The sequence below is a fragment of the Nansenia antarctica genome, assembly GCF_963989245.1.
Source record: "Nansenia antarctica genome assembly, chromosome: 8".
NCBI lineage: Eukaryota > Metazoa > Chordata > Actinopteri > Argentiniformes > Microstomatidae > Nansenia > Nansenia antarctica.
In genome coordinates this window covers 14,665,437-14,682,936 of record NC_137678.1, presented here as the reverse complement: position 1 = coordinate 14,682,936, position 17,500 = coordinate 14,665,437, and the positions used below count along the sequence as shown (strand labels likewise).

Sequence of the window (17,500 nt, the reverse complement as noted above, 5' to 3'; positions counted from 1 at the left end):
ACCATCCATGTGTGGGTGTGTTTAATACTAAAGTCTCTTCAAGCATGTCAGCGTTTTAACTCATGTTCACTTCAGCCCGTAGAGGTGAAAGGGATGCTGGTTGTGTGGTGGGGAGTTCAAGGAGGGGGAAGACGTTGCCCTCACACACTGATCCAACATCAGGTTTTGTGTGTTCCCCTGAATGGGTAGAGTTAGGGTTATTTGAGAAGGATGAGGGGATCCTAGACCTTTGTCTCCCTCCCTCCTTCCCTCCCTTCCCCATCCCTTCCCTCCTTCCCTAACCTCCTTATCCCTACACTATCCTGCAGGTGATCACATCAGATCAGTAGTGGTCCAAGTGTGTAGATGTTGTTCAGTAGCGGTCCAAGTGTGTAGATGTTGGACACTGGAATAAATGACCAATGTAAAAGCAAACGTCAAAATCTGCAATGTTTGGTTAAAGCCAGGTAAAGACAGGTAGACCCCTGGAACAGGTGCATAAACAACAACAACAACAACTCTTGAGTGCTGTCCTCTACATCACCATTTGCCGAAATACTTGGAAAAAGTAAGGTCATCTGTGGTACCGAACACAGGGTTCTCCACAAGGAATGTAAGAATATTACTGCGGATTACTTCAATGTTGAAGATGACATCCTCCTCCAGATCAGGGTAGTAGATGAACAGATTGCAGAATGCGCGAAAAAAAGTGTGTGTGTGAAATAGAAATGACGTACATAACCTCTGAGTGAAGGGGGAGAAGATATAGAGAGAGAGGGAAGGAAAATGAGAGATGAAGAGGAGGGGGGGGGGGCAGAGAGAGGAATAGAGACACACAAACACAAGCCCTCAGGTTCTCCATCTCACCCTGTCTGGCTCCAGTGGTGGGTGATTAGTCATGTCTGAGGACCGTAGCCATCTGTCTTACCCCAGCTCTGGACACCATTACTCTGGTCTGCTATTGTAGGACATCTAACTGGATTGGATGCTGGGAGATCTGGTCTCCGTTCATCAGCCTGCAGAGGTGATCTATGAGAGCTCTGGGCTCTGTTGATCAGCCTGCAGAGGTGATCTATGAGAGCTCTGGGCTCTGTTGATCAGCCTGCAGAGGTGATCTATGATAGCTCTGGGCTTTGTTCATCAGCCTGCAGAGGTGATTTATGAGAGCTCTGGGCTCTGCTCATCAGTCTGCAGAGGTGATCTATGAGAGCTCTGGGCTCTGCTCATCAGCCTGCTAGAGGTGCTATCCCACATGTTTACAATTATTCTGTAATTTGATTGGCTTGTAATGTAGGTTCATAATGTGGTTGTTTTTTTGTTTTCGTTGCCTTTATTGACATCCTGGGCCTGGTTTCCTGGGGGGTATTCCATGAACGGCGATAAAGGAAAATCCAGGCTTATTTTGATAAACCACGTTTAGTAGTGGTGGTCTAGTGGATAGTGAGTTGGACTTGTGATCGGAAGGTTGTGAGTTCAAATCCCGCCTGAAACCACACCACTACTAGTGTGCCCTTGAGTAAGGCACTTAGCCCTCAGTTACTCCAGGGGGAATGTCCCTGTAATTCGTAATTGTAAGTCGCTTTGGATAAAGGCGTCTGCTAAATGGCAAAATTATTATAATTATTATTTCAGTTCCCTGAATGTGGTAGAAAGAAATCGCTGCTGAGTTACCATGGCAACTTATGCCTCAGAACTAACCTGGTACCTACAAGGTTAACTGTCATGATTAAGTTAGATGCGTGTCAAAAATGTCTAACAGGCGGAAACAAAATCCCAAAAGACAGTTCTGTTAAGTGTCTTTTTGGAAACATTAGGTCCGACCTTTTTCCTTGGTGCAATAACATCAACAATCAATGTTTTGTTTTTTTAACAGTCGAACAGAACATTAAAAGCAGACTTTTCTTTCAATGGCTTAGAAGGAAGCTTCTTGGCCTCTCCAGAGTTGTAAATCTGACTTCTCTGTGGTCAAAAATGTATGGTTTGATAGCAAGCTCATTATTATTGGACAATTCTACACAAAGTTTCGCCCAGAATAGTATTTCCAGGCCGAAAATGGTGGCCATCTTGTAAAGAATTAGGGAAATGAGGCCTTGAAAGTTGCTAACTCATTCAGGAGATGAGAATTGAACCCCAAAGGGTTGAGTTTGTTTGGATTAAGGATAGGCCTACATAACCCCAGGTGCAAGTATGGGAGGAGGACTTAGTGGTTAGTCTACTAGAAGGTGCAGTCCTACAGTACCCTGCAGAATAGTAATGTCTTACAGGATCCTTCAAGGTTAGGCAACCACCATTTCAACCAAAGAGATTAGAAAACTGTCACCTAATATTACTTAAGACTCAGATCCATTCCATTCATGGGGCGGTTGTGGTGCAGGAGGTAGAGCTGCCGTCTAATGATCGCAAGGTTGGCAGAACGGTGGTTCGAGCCCTGGCTGGCCACATGTCGAAGCGTTCTTGGGCAAGACACTTAACCCCAATTTGCTCCCAATGAGCGGGCCGGCGCCTTGCATGGTAGCTTGCCGCCATTGGTGTGTGAATGTGCGTGTGAATGGGTGAATGAGAGGCCGTTGTAAAGCGCTTTGGAATAACGCTTTATGGAATAAATATGTCAGTCCATTTACCATTCCGTCTCTCCAGTAGTATATATATATAGTATCTATATCTCTATCTCTCTCTATATATATATACAGTGGGGAGAACAAGTATTTGATACACTGCTGATTTTGCAGGTTTTCCCACTTAGAAATAATGTAGAGGTCTGTAATTTTTATCATAGGTACACTTCAACTGTGAGAGACGGAATCTAAAACAAAAATCCAGAAAATCACATTGTATGACTTTTAAATAATTAATTTGCATTTTATTGTATGAAATAAGTATTTGATCACCTACCAACCAGTAATAATTCCGGCTCTCACAGACCTGTTAGTTTTTCTTTAAGAAGCCCTCCTATTCTCCACTCATTACCTGTATTAACTGCACCCGTTTGAACTCGTTACCTTTATAAAAGACACCTCTCCACACACTCAATCAATCAGACCCCAACCTCTCCACAATGGGCAAGACCAAAGAGCTTTCTAAGGACATCAGGGACAAAATTGTAGACCTGCACAAGGCTGGGATGGGCTACAGGACAATAGGGAAGCAGCTTGGTGAGAAGGCAACAACTGTTGGCGCAATTATTAGAAAATGGAAGAAATTTAAGATGACGGTCAATCTCCCTCGGTCTGGGGCTCCATGCAAGATCTCACCTCGTGGGGCATCAATGATCATAAGAAAGGTGAGGGATCAGCCCAGAACTACACGGCAGGACCTGGTCAATGACCTGAAGAGAGCTGGGACCACAGTCTCAAAGAAAACTATCAGTAACACACTACGCCGTCAGGGATTAAAATCCTGGTTGGTAGGTGATCAAATACTTATTTCATACAATAAAATGCAAATTAATTATTTAAAAGTCATACAATGTGATTTTCTGGATTTTTGTTTTAGATTCTGTCTCTCACAGTTGAAGTGTACCTATGATAAAAATTACAGACCTCTACATTCTTTCTAAGTGGGAAAACCTGCAAAATCAGCAGTGTATCAAATACTTGTTCTCCCCACTGTATGTATAGTATAGCTGGCCATCTGTCGCTGTCTGTGTTGTGGGCTGGGCGGTGTGGCAGGAGGGGGATGTGAAGGGAGAGACAGATCAGGTCTGTGTCTGGGCTTAACACAAGCCTCAGGTTCCTCCAGACAACACCACCCTACACTTCACCTTCTGCTCTCTCTCTCTCTCTCTCTCTCTCTCTCTCTCTCTCTCTCTCTCTCTCTCTCTCTCTCTCTCTCTCTCTCTCAATCTCTCTCTCACCAAAATGTCTCTCTATCTCTCTATTTCTCTCTATAGTTTCTCAGTTTCTATCTCCCTCCCTCCCTCCCATCAGCCTTATTAAAGGTGAAACTCAGCATGGGGCTCAGTTTGTCAGGCCAGGTGTGGGTGGATGTGCGTGTGTGTGTCCGTGTGTGTCTCTCTGTGTGTGTGTGTGTGTGTGTGTGTGTGTGTGTGTGTGTGTGTGTGTGTGTGTGAGCCAACCAGCATCACATGCATGCTTCCTTCCATATACTTTTTTATAATATTGTTGGTTGCCCATTTAGCTATAAAGTCCCTTTATATATGTGACAGGGTTTGATGAAAAAATCTGCAAGTCTGGCAACGTAATGTTTCTGTTTTTTCCAGATTATGAAAGGGTAGATTGTAAACTTTCAAATGATGTGTCATACATTAAAATCTGAAACAAGTTGAAGAAGTATATTTGAGTGTTGGTGTGACAGTATGTGTGTTGGTGTTGACAGTGTGTGTGTATTGGTGTTGACAGTCTGTGTGTTGGTGTTGACAGTGTGTGTGTGTTGGTGTTGACAGTGTGTGTTGGTGTTGACAGTGTGGTGAAGTGACAGTGTGTGTGTTGGTGTTGACAGTGTGTGTGTGTGTGTGTGTGTGTGTGTGTGTGTGTGTGTGTGTGTGTGTTGTTCCTCCCCAGGGCAGTAATACAGTGTGTGTGTTGGTCTTGACAGTGTGTTGGTGTTGACAGTGTGTGTGTTGGTGTTGACAGTGTGTTGGTGTTGACAGTGTGTGTGTTGTTCCTCCCCAGGGCAGTAAGACAGTGTGTGTGTTGGTGTTGACAGTGTGTGTGTGTGTGTGTGTGTGTGTGTGTGTGTGTGTGTGTGTGTGTGTGTTGTTCCTCCCCAGGGCAGTAACACAGTGTGTGTGTGTTGGTCTTGACAGTGTGTTGGTGTTGACAGTGTGTGTGTTGGTGTTGACAGTGTGTGTGTGTGTGTGTGTGTGTTGGTGTTGACAGTGTGTGTGTGTGTGTGTGTGTGTGTGTGTGTGTGTTGGTGTTGACAGTGTGTTGGTGTTGACAGTGTGTTGGTGTTGACAGTGTGTGTGTTGTTCCTCCCCAGGGCAGTAAGACAGTCTGTGTGTTGGTGTTGACAGTGTGTGTGTTGGTGTTGACAGTGTGTGTGTTGGTGTTGACAGTCTGTGTGTTGGTGTTGACAGTCTGTGTGTTGGTGTTGACAGTCTGTGTGTTGGTGTTGACAGTGTGTGTGTTGGTGTTGACAGTCTGTGTGTTGGTGTTGACAGTCTGTGTGTTGGTGTTGACAGTCTGTGTGTTGGTGTTGACAGTCTGTGTGTTGGTGTTGACAGTGTGTGTGTTGGTGTTGACAGTCTGTGTGTTGGTGTTGACAGTCTGTGTGTTGGTGTTGACAGTGTGTGTGTTGGTGTTGACAGTCTGTGTGTTGGTGTTGACAGTCTGTGTGTTGGTGTTGACAGTGTGTGTGTTGGTGTTGACAGTGTGTGTGTTGGTGTTGACAGTCTGTGTGTTGGTGTTGACAGTCTGTGTGTTGGTGTTGACAGTGTGTGTGTTGGTGTTGACAGTGTGTGTGTTGTTCCTCCCCAGGGCAGTAAGACAGTGTGTGTGTTGGTATTGACAGTGTGTGTGTTGTTCCTCCCCAGGGCAGTAACGTGGTGGAGGATCAGGACCTGCTGGAGATCGGCATCCTCAACTCAGCCCACAGACAGCGCCTCCTACAGGCCATACGACTGCTCCCCAGGGTACGTACGTGTGTGTGTGTGTGTGTGTGTGTGAGAGTGTGTGTGAGTGAGTGAGTGAGTGAGTGAGTGAGTGAGAGAGAGAGAGAGAGAGAGAGAGGGAGGGTGTATGTGTGTGTGTGTGTGTGTGTGTGAGAGAGAGAGAGAGAGAGAGAGAGAGAGAGAGAGAGAGAGAGAGAGAGAGAGAGGGTGTGTGTGTGTGTGTGGGGGGGGGGGGGTGTGAGGCTGCAAGGTCATATTCAAATTCAGGTGCTTCAAAACATATTTTTTTACAGAATGGACACAAATGTTCTCATCTGTGTCACCTTGTGTGGGGAGTAATAGCCACCAGGATGTGTCAAGTCATTCAGCTCAGGAATGTTTCTGTTAAAGGCCTTGAGAAAAAAAGACTGAATGAACAGATGCACCAGATGATGACTTAAGTCGTTCACGGAGGTACTTGAGCAACGTAACAGCAGATAGATAGCTAGGAGCAATTCTCAATAAAATGACTCAGTCGACGAAAAAGCAGATGAAAGGAGGGTTATGTTTCATTCTGGGCGCTAACATGACAGCATGCTAACAGGCTGTGTGTGTGCTGGCGTGTCACACTTCCGAGTTCTGTAGCTGGATAAAACGTAACTTTTTCAAAACGTTGTGCACCACTATATCAGCTAAGTCAAAAATGACAAATGTGGGCCTTTTGTTTTAATTCTGATATACAGTGGCCTCAGTATTAGGATAGTAAAGCATTTTCTTCTTCTTTTGGCTCTACACTAAAACAAACAAAGTTTGGATTTTAAATCAAACAATCACTATGAGGTTAAAGAAGAGATTCTCAGTGTTCATTTGATAGTATTTGTGGTATATATTGGTTTCACCATTTAAAAAGTCTAACAAATTGGTAAACGGTAAATGGACTGCACTTATATAGCGCCTTTATCCAAAGCGCTTTACAACGGCCTCTCATTCACCCATTCACACACACATTCGCACACCAATGGCGGCAAGCTACCATGCAAGGCGCAGGCCCGCTCGCTGGGAGCAATTTGGCCAGCCAGGGCTCGAACCGCCGATCTGCCAACCTTGAGATCATTAGACGGCAGCTCTACCTCCTGAGACACAGCTGCCCTGTGTGGCCCCGTGCCACCATGTGTGGAATTCCCAATTACCTAGAGAGAGTACTGTCACTCAGTGCCTCTGTGGTGTCATGTGGTGTAGCTGTTGTGTGTGTTGCATAGTGAAACAGGACTGTGACGTTGACATTCACTGCATGTAGCAGGATTACAGAAGATGAGCTTTATGCTGGTGTGAATCCAATCCTGTTTGAAAGTTTTTTCCGCCGTTTAATGTGCAGTCACACATACACTTGCATGAGTCCACACACACACACACCACACACACACACACACACACACACACACACACACACACACACACACACACACACACACACACAGAAAGGAAACAACGAGAGACTGGCAGACTAAAGAAGACTTAAAAATGAAAATAAGAGAGCAAAGGATAAGAAAAGGAGAGGCACTCGGATAGAGAGAAAGAAGATGAAAGAGAGAACTCGCACACCAGTCTCTACCGTTCCCTGTCCCCTCTCTCTCTCTGTCTCTCTCTCTGTCTCTCTCTCTCTCTGTCTCTCTGTCTCTCTCTCTGTCTCTCTCTCTGTCTCTCTCTGTCTCTCTCTCTGTCTCTCTCTCTCTCCCTGTCTCTCTGTCTCTCTCTCTCTCTCTCTCTCTGTCTCTCTCTCTGTCTCTCTCTCTCTCTGTCTCTCTCTCGGTCTCTCTCTCTCTCTGTCTCTCTCTCTCTCTCTGTCTCTCTCTCTCTGTCTCTCTCTCTCTCTGTCTCTCTCTCTGTCTCTCTCTCTCTGTCTCTCTCTCTGTCTCTCTCTGTCTCTCTCTCTCTCTCTGTCTCTCTCTGTCTCTCTCTCTCTCTGTCTCTCTCTCTCTCTGTCTCTCTCTCTCTCTCTGTCTCTCTCTCTCTGTCTCTCTCTGTCTCTCTCTCTGTCTCTCTCTCTGTCTCTCTCTCTCTCTCTCTGTCTCTCTCTCTGTCTCTCTGTCTCTCTCTCTGTCTCTCTCTCTCTGTCTCTCTCTGTCTCTCTCTCTCTCTGTCTCTCTCTCTCTCTCTCTGTCTCTCTCTCTCTCTCTGTCTCTCTCTCTGTCTCTCTCTCTCTGTCTCTCTCTGTCTCTCTGTCTCTATCTCTCTCTCTATCTCTCTCTCTCTGTCTCTCTCTCTCTCTCAACATCTGCACATACTATTTTCCTGTGTTGACTGTTTTGTGAAATGAGAATACATTCATGCAGTAGATGAACACGCGCACACACACACACACACACACACACACACACACACACACATACACACACACACACACACACACACGCACACACACTCCTGTATACACACATTGTATCCTAAAGTAAAAGTAAGTAGCCTTGAGAACCAATGGTTAGAGTTAGGCCCTTAGGGGGAGGAGCCTATCGCCTGTTTCCGTAGCATGAGGCAGCTTGATGTACAAGTACACCCCCTGGACATGACGCTGGTATGTCGCAGGGTCTTACCCCCCCAATCCAACTCTTAATGCTGAGTGCCAAGCAGGGAGGCATCGGGTACCATATTTGTACAGTCTTTGGTATGACTTGGCCGGGGATCGAACTCTCAACCTCCCAATCTTAGGGTGGACACTCTAACCGCAAGGCCACTGAGCTTGGCCACAAGGCCCATTCAACTGGAGATTGTATTTGAGGGTATTCGTGTACATAATTAGTTTCACCATTTAGAAATGAGAACACTTTCTATACAATCCCCCTATTTCATGGTACCAAAAGTAATGTGACTATTGACCTGATAGTTGTTTCTGGTAAGTCAGGTGTGCTCCATCACATAGACCTCTTTAAGCATCTTGCTCCTCTTTAGCTGAACTTGCTAGGATGTCCTGGTCTGGCCATGCTGACAGTTGTTATAAATGTTCTCCACTTGGGGCGGCTGTGGCGCAGGAGGTAGAGTCGCCGTCTAATGATCACAAGGTTGGCAGATCAGCGGTTCGAGACCCGGCTGGCCACATGTCGAAGTGTCCTTGGGCAAGACACTGAACCCCAAAATTGCTCCCAGTGAGCGGGCCAGCGCCTTGCATGGTAGCTTGCCGCCAATGATGTCTGAATGTGTGTGTGAATGGGTGAATGAGAGGCCGTTGTAAAGCGCTTTGGATAAAGGCGCTATATAAGTGCAGACCATTTACTTGTAAATTATTTTCCGGACAGTGGAATGACTGATTTTTAATTGTTTCTTATCTGTTGTGGGTAGACAGCCAGGGGTGATGCACATTCCTCTTTGCATATAGCCTCTTTTATACATCTAGGTACATTACATAAGCTACCTTAACTGTACATACTGTAGCTCATAACTGTATATATGTTACGGTACATGTGGGAAATCGGTACATGTGGGAAAACTAGGGTTAGGGTTAGGTACTAGGTTGCTAGGGTTAAGGTTAGGGTTAGGGTTAGGGGTAGGGTTAGGATTTCGGTTAGGGTTAGACATGCCAGCATGTACCAAGTCGACGTAGCACCTAACCCTAACCCTAGTTTTCCCACATGTACCGTAACATATACACCTCTAAACTACCATATGTGCCGTACTGTACCTATCACTATCATTGCCATGTTTTTAGATCATGTTTTTAGATCACGTTTTTAGATCTCTATTTGCACTTTTGGTTAGATGCTAAACTGAATTTCGTTGTGTGGTACTTGTCCTCTGCAATGACAACAAGTTTAATCTAATTTAATCTAATCTAATCTAATCAAATGATTGTCGACCAAGTAGACTGTCGGCTACTTTTGGTGCCCTGAAATAGGTTAGGGTTAGTTGTGTCGTTTGTAAATGGTTAAACCACCATGTACACTAATACCAACAAACTAAATCTATACATTAAGCTCATATGTATTGTTGTATTTTTAATGGATTGGGATTATAGAGCCACTGTCCCAATACTTGCACAAGACACTGTATCACACAAATAGCTGATATGGATTGTGGCTCCTCTTTATTCATGTGTTTATTTAACAGGGACAATGGACAGTCATTGGCTGTGTTCGGAATGGTATACTAGCATACTGCATACTGCATACTAGCATACTCAATGAGTATATACTGCATACTGCCTACTAAATTCATAATAAGTATGCGAAAACCAGCCGACCGTTTACACAGTATGCATACTGCCTCCCAGAATGCATTTTGCCGGGAGCGGCGAATTTAAACCTCCATTTTAACATTTTAAAAGTGTTAACATGTCATTTTATGAAGTTTTAATATGTTTTCAGGCGAGAAAGTAACCACATACTGTATATTCCCAAAATGTGTCCAGTTCACCAAAATAACCCGTTTATATATCTGATCTGACGATTTTTTGCGTCTTCTGTTCGCTAGCTGCGTTCGTAAATTCGCCCTGGAAATCTGATCAACACTCATGGAATGCCTCTTGTCCAATCAAATTACCTGGTCCCTTTATGACGTTGCACCCAGTGTGCGCTCCGGCGCTCTCAGAGCGATTTTACGAACGCACCCTGCGTTTACCTTCACTTACGGAGTTCGACAGAAACATCGTAACATAATTACAACAAGTTGTAAAATGATTTGGGGGGCCAATATCTTTAGCTAGCTCAAGTAACTAGTTTACTATATTGTTGTCTTAGCAGTTGGTAAAAGAACATGATTAAAATAAATATATATGAGCAATAACATATTTGTGTTGCAGCAAGCACAATACAACCAACTTGTCCGTCTGAAGCGACAATACTGGGATCATTCGTGATTGGGCTACAAGCAGTCAAATACTAGGCGAACATGTGTGTAAGACACAAATAAACTTGGATTTCATGCATTTCAAGTGGCATATTTGTAATCATGACGACGTAGCCTGGTCTAAGAATGCATTTCACCATGTTAATTCCCTGTATAGTGAAAATACCACCGCTCATCCGTGATCAGACTTAGCTGGGGTGCTGCAGCTGAAGAGTATCAAATAGAGTGCAAAAAAGCAGCATCTGCACACTCAAATATGTGCAAAAAACGATGTTTATTGCAAGCTTTCGGTTCCCAGGCTATCGGACAATGTAATCAACAGCTGTATGACAAGTTTGTATGACGCAGTTTGACTAGGCTGAAAGCGCACAGGGTTGCCAGATGGGATTGTCAATTTACAGTCTAAACTTTCTATCACCTCAAAATCAAGTAGCCCATTCGGCGGTAACCCGCCCCATCTGGCAACCCTGGACGCGAAATGCATTTTGGGTAAGCAGTATGCCAAAAGTGTCCATCGTAACAGACTTCAATTATCCCGGAAATAATTGCTCGCATACTAAATTTCTCGCATACTGTACAGTGTGAACGCACTACATACTCAACATCTACGTCATATCTAGTATGAGTAGTATGCTAGTATGCTATTCCGAACACAGCCATTGACTCTCCCTGAATTAGCTGGGTAGCTAAAATTACATCAGCAGTCCCTGGGCAGGTAAATCCACAGGGGAAATACGGCCTCAGATGTTATAAACAATTTAAAACAGAACTACAGGACATAGTAATATCACATAAAACAGAACTACAGGAAATAAAAACATCACACTTTACACTCAAGAAAGCATTACATCAAATATAAAAAAAATATATATATATCATAACAAAAACTAAAATATAGGTAACAGTTTTGGGTCTATGTGGTCAGTGGTCACATTGGTTATCTATCAGCCATAATTTCAGTTTTGATTTGTAGTTCCAGAAATGTACAGCTCTTCTCTCTCTCCTGCTCCAGGTGCGGCCCATAGGCTACGATGGTAACAACCCAACATCGGTGGCTGAGTGGCTGGAGTCCCTGGAGCTGGGCGACTACACCAAGTCCTTCCTCGTCAATGGATACACCTCCATGGAGCTGGTCAAGAAGATCTGGGAGATCGAGCTCATAAACGTAAGTCAGGAAAGCAATCATACTAACGCTAACCATTCCAGTGACTTCCTGTAATGTCACGTCCTACTTCCTGTGTCTTCTTCTCCCTGGTGGTTGGTTGGTTGGTTGGTTGTCACTATATAACGACATATTATGTCATGATAAGAAAGTATGGGTGCGCTTTGATTACTTAATTCAAGATTCAGGTTAGTGGTCAGTAGGGATGTAACGATGTAGTTAATTATCGATACAAATATGTGACAATTTAAATCGGTGAGATGAAAAAATCATTTGCGATATTTATTTCCCGACAATGCGAGGATGTTGCAGTGAGAAAGTCCGGGCTAGAACCACATAATATCACCATATTATTGTGTTTGTCCGCACGTTAAACTTGGCAACCCAAGAGGTTGAGTGTAGGCTACCCTGCGTCAGCTGCTTGCTGGGTCAGGTGAGGCAACCCGCCAGCCTTCTGCCACCGAGGCTCCACAGCAACCGCTGTGTACATAACTTATCCTAGAATGTCTTGTAGCTAATAGCGTTGTGCAATTTAAAACATGCAGAGCTAACATTTTTGTGTTTTGAGCCCATGATACTTGATTGCAGATTACATGCAAGACTAGCTAGCTCGCTCAAATAAAGTTTGATGTGTCTTTCGTATTGACAGGTGGTTGTGTTAACTTGGAGTGAAAGTCATGTAGCTAGGGTAACTAGCTAGCATGCTGGTTATCTATCCATGCTGTTGGGCTTTAAGGTTAAACTGTTATTGCTGTAGCTCGCTGCACTCGTCTTGCAATGCTGTTGTCGAAGTGTGGATTGTTGGTGGTGTGTTGGTGTGTTATTGTAAGTGTACAGCTAAGCTAGTGTACAGCTATTCACATTGACATTGGGAATGCAGTTGAAGAAGTGATTTTGCATGCAGGGTCATCATCAAAATGTAAACTAAGGGGAAAATGCTTTTTAACATGCAAATAGATAATTTCTCTGACCTGTCTTCAGTTGGGCTACATATCAGCAGCAATACCTTTTGAAAATATGATTTGAGCCCAGCTGAACACATCCCATATGTCAACAAAAACAAACAATACAGTATAATAACTCTTATTTAGTTGGTTATGAAGAGGTACAAATAAGCGATTATTTACTCGATTATTTACTCTTTTAAGAAAAGAGAAAGAAAGAAAATAATAGTTTTCAGTCATAATTTGTCTGCAATCTCATTTTGTTAAAAACAATCGTGAGAAAATCGTATTGCGAACCCAGTATCAAGAATCGGATCGGATCATGAGTTGAGTGCATCGTTACAACCCTAGTGGTCAGTGATAAGAATCGAATGTGTAGTTTTGAGAGCACCAAACTCTATTTATTTCTAGCATGATCAGTTCATAATGGTCCTAGCAGTTTAGCTTTCCTGTTTTTACCGTCACTTCCTGTGATGTCTCTTCCTGAAAGCTTGTTGATTTGATGGTTTGCTGATGAAACCATTTTGTTCAGTTTTGGACTTTGCTAGGCTAATGCAGAAACAGAATTTAAGTTTGTAGTTTTTCCCCTCCAGTTAGCTAGTTTACATTAATTTGAGTTAGTTTAGCCTACTAATAGAGGCTCTACAACAGGGTTTTTCCCTATATGCTGCCAATCACTATCTTACTATATTGCTGCACTTAGTTGTCAGTTTATGAGTTATAAGGAGTGAGAGAAATAAAGGGGGGGGGGGGGAAGGAGAGAGCAAGACATAAATAGCTGAATTGGACAGAGGGTAAGCATAGAAATGTCACTTTCAGAATCCATCTCTATACCTAACACCCAGAAGACACAGACATGCACACATGCTGTGTTGTCTTCTCTCTACATGGTCTGGTGAGTTCCTGATGGGAGCACTTCATCAAACAAACAACAGACTGTCTGCATCTAAATGTCTGAGACAGGGTTTGAATAAAGGCTAACCAGTATTGTTGTGGTGTTAGCAGTTAGCTTAGAATACCACAAAGTCATTTTTAAACCAACTGTCGCCAAAGCATCGCACATGAACATTCTAACGCACTAGTCGGATCAATGTCACTCGACGCAGACAGTAATGCGTCGTTCACAGACACACAGATACCCACGGAAAAAGCAACTGGACCTCCGCTTCCATGCTGCAGTCTGTGTGTGTATGTGGGGGCCACAGACATGCTTTGATTGATTAGTCAGGTTTTTATAAAAAAAATGCCTGCTTGCCCGTTTGCAGAAGAACAGAACATAGAGGAAGAGAGGAAGATGTTTTTTTGTTGTCTCCGGTACAGTGTGCAGTGATAAAGCGCTGATAGATCCACTGAAAGTAGGAGGAGGAGGAGGAGGAGAGTTACATAAGTGCGTGGGATGTGCTACGTCTCCCAACACAGGGGGATACCACCCACGCTGTGTGAGCATGGCGGTGTGTAACACCACTGCTGCTGCGCCTCAATAGTCTATGGCGGCTCCCTCCCTGTCTTCCTCTCCTCTCCGTCATCAGATTCTGCACTGATCTCAAAATGCTCTTAAAAAGGTTTTGACGTGGAGAATTTCCGACCAGGAATTGACTTGAATTGACCTGTTGTTGTTGTTTAATCATGTCAGTGCATATAGAGGGAAACCTGTTTCAGCTTTTGAGATGCACAGTGTTAATATGATGGCATTGGTGCGTGGTCGCTGTGCAGTGAAGAGGGTGTAGTGTGGTATACAACCACTAGAGGGTAGAGAAGAGAAAGGAGAATGTGTGTGTGTGTGTGTGTGTGTGTGTGTGTGTGTGTGTGTGTGTGTGTGTGTGTGCATCATGTGTAATTGGTAAATGGACTGACTTATACAGCGCCTTATTCCAAAGCACATTACAATGACCTCTCATTCACCCATTCACACTACAATGGTGGCAAGTTACCATGCAAGGCTCATTGGGAGCAATTTGGGGTTCACTGTTTTGCCCAAGGACACATTGGCCAGCCAGGGTTCGATCCACCAATCTGCTGACCTTGCGATCATTAGACGCCAGCTCTACCTCCTGCGCCACAGCGCCCGCGTGTCTGTGTGTTTGTTTGTTTATTAGAATCCCCATTAGCTAATGGCATGACATTAGCTAGTCTTCCTGGGGTCCGACACAAAAAGCATAAATCATCATGTGTGAGCGCGTGTATGTGTATACACATATGTGTGTGTGTGTGTGTGTGTGTGTGTGTGTGTGTGTGTGTGTGTGTGTGTGTGTGCGCGCGCGTGTGCGTGCGTGTGTGTGTTTGTGCGTGCGTGCATGCGTGTGTGTGTGTGGTGTGGGGCTCTCCTAACACTTTTATTAATTAAAACATTTTGCATCATTAATGCATGCATGCTGACGGCTACACTTCTGCACAACCTTGAGAGTATGTGACCCCTGAGTGTATGTACAGTATGTATGTATGTATGTATGTATGTATGTGTGTGCGTGTGTGTGTGTGTGTGTGTGTGTGTGTGTGTATGTGTGTGTGTGTGTGAGAGAGAGAGAGTATGCAGGGACACTGTCCAAAGCATGTGTATGACTGCAGCAGGTCTCTGGGGGTGAGGAGGAGTTCACTGTACTGGTGGGGGGTGGGGGGGGGGGGGTGGGGGGGGGGGTGGTAGAGAGAGAGAGAGAGGGGGGGTAGAGAGGGAGGGAAATTAAGTGATAAAGACAATGAGAGGGATGGGGTAGAGAAAGAGAGAGAGAGGAGAGACAGATGGAGGAGAAGCAATATGCGCAAATGAGGAAGAGGAGAGCAAGAGAGAAATGAAAGGGGAGGGTGTTTGCTCCAGGCTGCGTTTACTGCTCTACAGAAAGCCCTTCTTAAAGCAAGAAAAAACCCAAGGATATGTTATTTTCCACATCACAGACGAATTAATCTAATGACTTATGCAGCATGAGCATAATGTTGACAGGGTTTAATGAAAAGGTCCACAAGTTTGGCAATGTCATTTTTCAGATTTCCAGATTATCAAAGGGTATATTGTAAGCTTTCAAATGTGTCATACATTGAAATCTGAAACAAGTTGAAGAACTTACGCATATTTTAATGTTGATACCCCCCAAATCAGCGAGCTGAGAAATCCGGTCTCAAAAGTATTCACAGCCACATTTCACAGGTAGGTAATGGATGGGAACAATAGCTGGTTAACTTCACCCCAACCACTCCCTCAAGACGGCCACTCCCCCATTACACTATCATTTTCTACGTGTCATCTGTCAGTGGGGTTGTCAGCTAACCCTGAAGAAACAAGATTAGCTAGTTTTGGACGTTCCCAATGCTTCCACAGTTTCTGGAAGAACAGCGTTTAGCGTCCATGCCCCCATCCTCTTGGAATGGCCTTGATGGAACTACAGTAATAATAATAATAATAATAATAATAATTAGTGTTGTTCCGATACCGATACTAGTATCGGCATGGCCACCGATACGCACAAAAATGCTGGTATCGGTATCGGCGAGTACTTTACAAAAACTTCTTTTTTTTTTTTTACTTAAGTTTTACAAAAACTTTACGAGTTTTACAAAGGTTTTGAGCAGTGCCAGACTAAGTGTTAGCAATAATTTTACATCGAGGTGAGTATGCGGCTCAAAAAACATGTTTTTTTGTTTTGTTTTTTCAAACGCCGTGGTATCGGATCGGTACTCGGTATCGGCAAGTACTGCACGGTCAGGTATCGGTATCGGTATCGGGATCAAAAAATGGTATCGGAACAACGCTAATAATAATAATAATAATAATATAATAATAACTTTATTTGTATAGCGCTTTTCCTGCAAATGTTGCAGCTCAAAGTGCTCCAATCATTATATAATCATAATTTAATTATTTAGTCATTTAAAGGCAATATTAAAAAGATGGGTTTTTAGTCTTGACTTGAACATATTTGCTGAGGTTGCATCCCTAATGTAAACTGGCAGTGCATTCCACAAGTTGGGGGATTAAAATGATAACGCAGCCTCACCAAATCTCTTCTTTTGTACACAAACCAGCGTCAGAAGACCTGAGAGCTCTATTGAGTTGATATGCTATATAGCAACGCTAGAGTCACTGGTCACCATAGGCCATTTCAAGAGAATGTTTATTCAATGAAAAGTCTGTAATCCCTGTAGACATGGACAAAGGATCAATAAATAGTGTTTGAAAGAGAGAGAGAGAGAGAGAGAGAGAGAGAGAGAGAGAGAGAGAGAGAGAGAGAGAGAGAGAGAGAGAGAGAGAGAGAGAGAGAGAGAGAGAGAGAATGCCATTGTAATTTGGAGGGGGGAACAGAAGTTCAGAATATAATTTCTCAATTGCTTTCTGAGTAATGGTAATCGCTAATGGCAACACATGTTGTAGTGACCAGGGGGACAATTGTATTGTAGTAAGGTTTAAAATAGAATAGCCTCGAAATAGCATGCACAAGGGCCTGCTGGTATAGCATTACAGGGATGCATCTGCATCCAGCTGCGAGATGGCTGCGCGCTCAGACGCTGCGGCCGGGGTGGCTTCAAAACTGGTGTTTTTTAGTGTTTTTAAGCGCATTTGTATGTATATTTTTATTTTAGTACTTATAGGGAACGGTTGTGTAAATAGTACCTACAGCAGGCACGACTTATTAGAAGTTGGCACGCAAAACGAGAAGACAGTTACAGCGGAGTTCCTGAAGCAAAACAGGATATATCACGAGATTTCGCAGCCATCTCGTCATGAGGCATCTGCAACAGGGAGGCATCTGCAACTGGTTCTCCAGCTGCACAACAGCGGAGAGAAATGCGCTACAGAGAGTCGTGAGAACAGCACAGAAGATCACCGGCGCCCCCCTCCCCTCTCTGGAAGAGCTGTACAACACACGCTGTCTCAGGAAGGCCTCCAAGATCTCCAGGGACCCGACCCACCCTGGGTACGAACACTTTACCAGGCTGCCCTCGAAAAGGCGGTTCAGGGCCCTGGCCGCAAGGACAAACAGACTGAAGAACAGCTTCTACCACAGGGCCGTCCAGGCCCTGAACACAGCAAAGACCTAA

The 17,500-nt window shown here is 44.1% G+C and overlaps 1 protein-coding gene across 2 annotated transcripts in view; it reads left to right on the top strand.

The window, feature by feature from the left end:
• The window catches only part of anks1b (ankyrin repeat and sterile alpha motif domain containing 1B), a gene marked incomplete at both ends in the record, with an annotated part of 90,699 nt that overhangs the window by 22,056 nt on the left and 51,143 nt on the right, over positions 1-17,500 (top strand). For both annotated transcript variants that reach the window (XM_080537392.1, XM_080537393.1), the window contains 2 exons: positions 5,474-5,572; positions 11,379-11,531. In XM_080537392.1, coding sequence (XP_080393518.1) covers positions 5,474-5,572; positions 11,379-11,531 — 252 coding nt within the window. The remainder of the gene's footprint in view (positions 1-5,473; positions 5,573-11,378; positions 11,532-17,500) is intronic.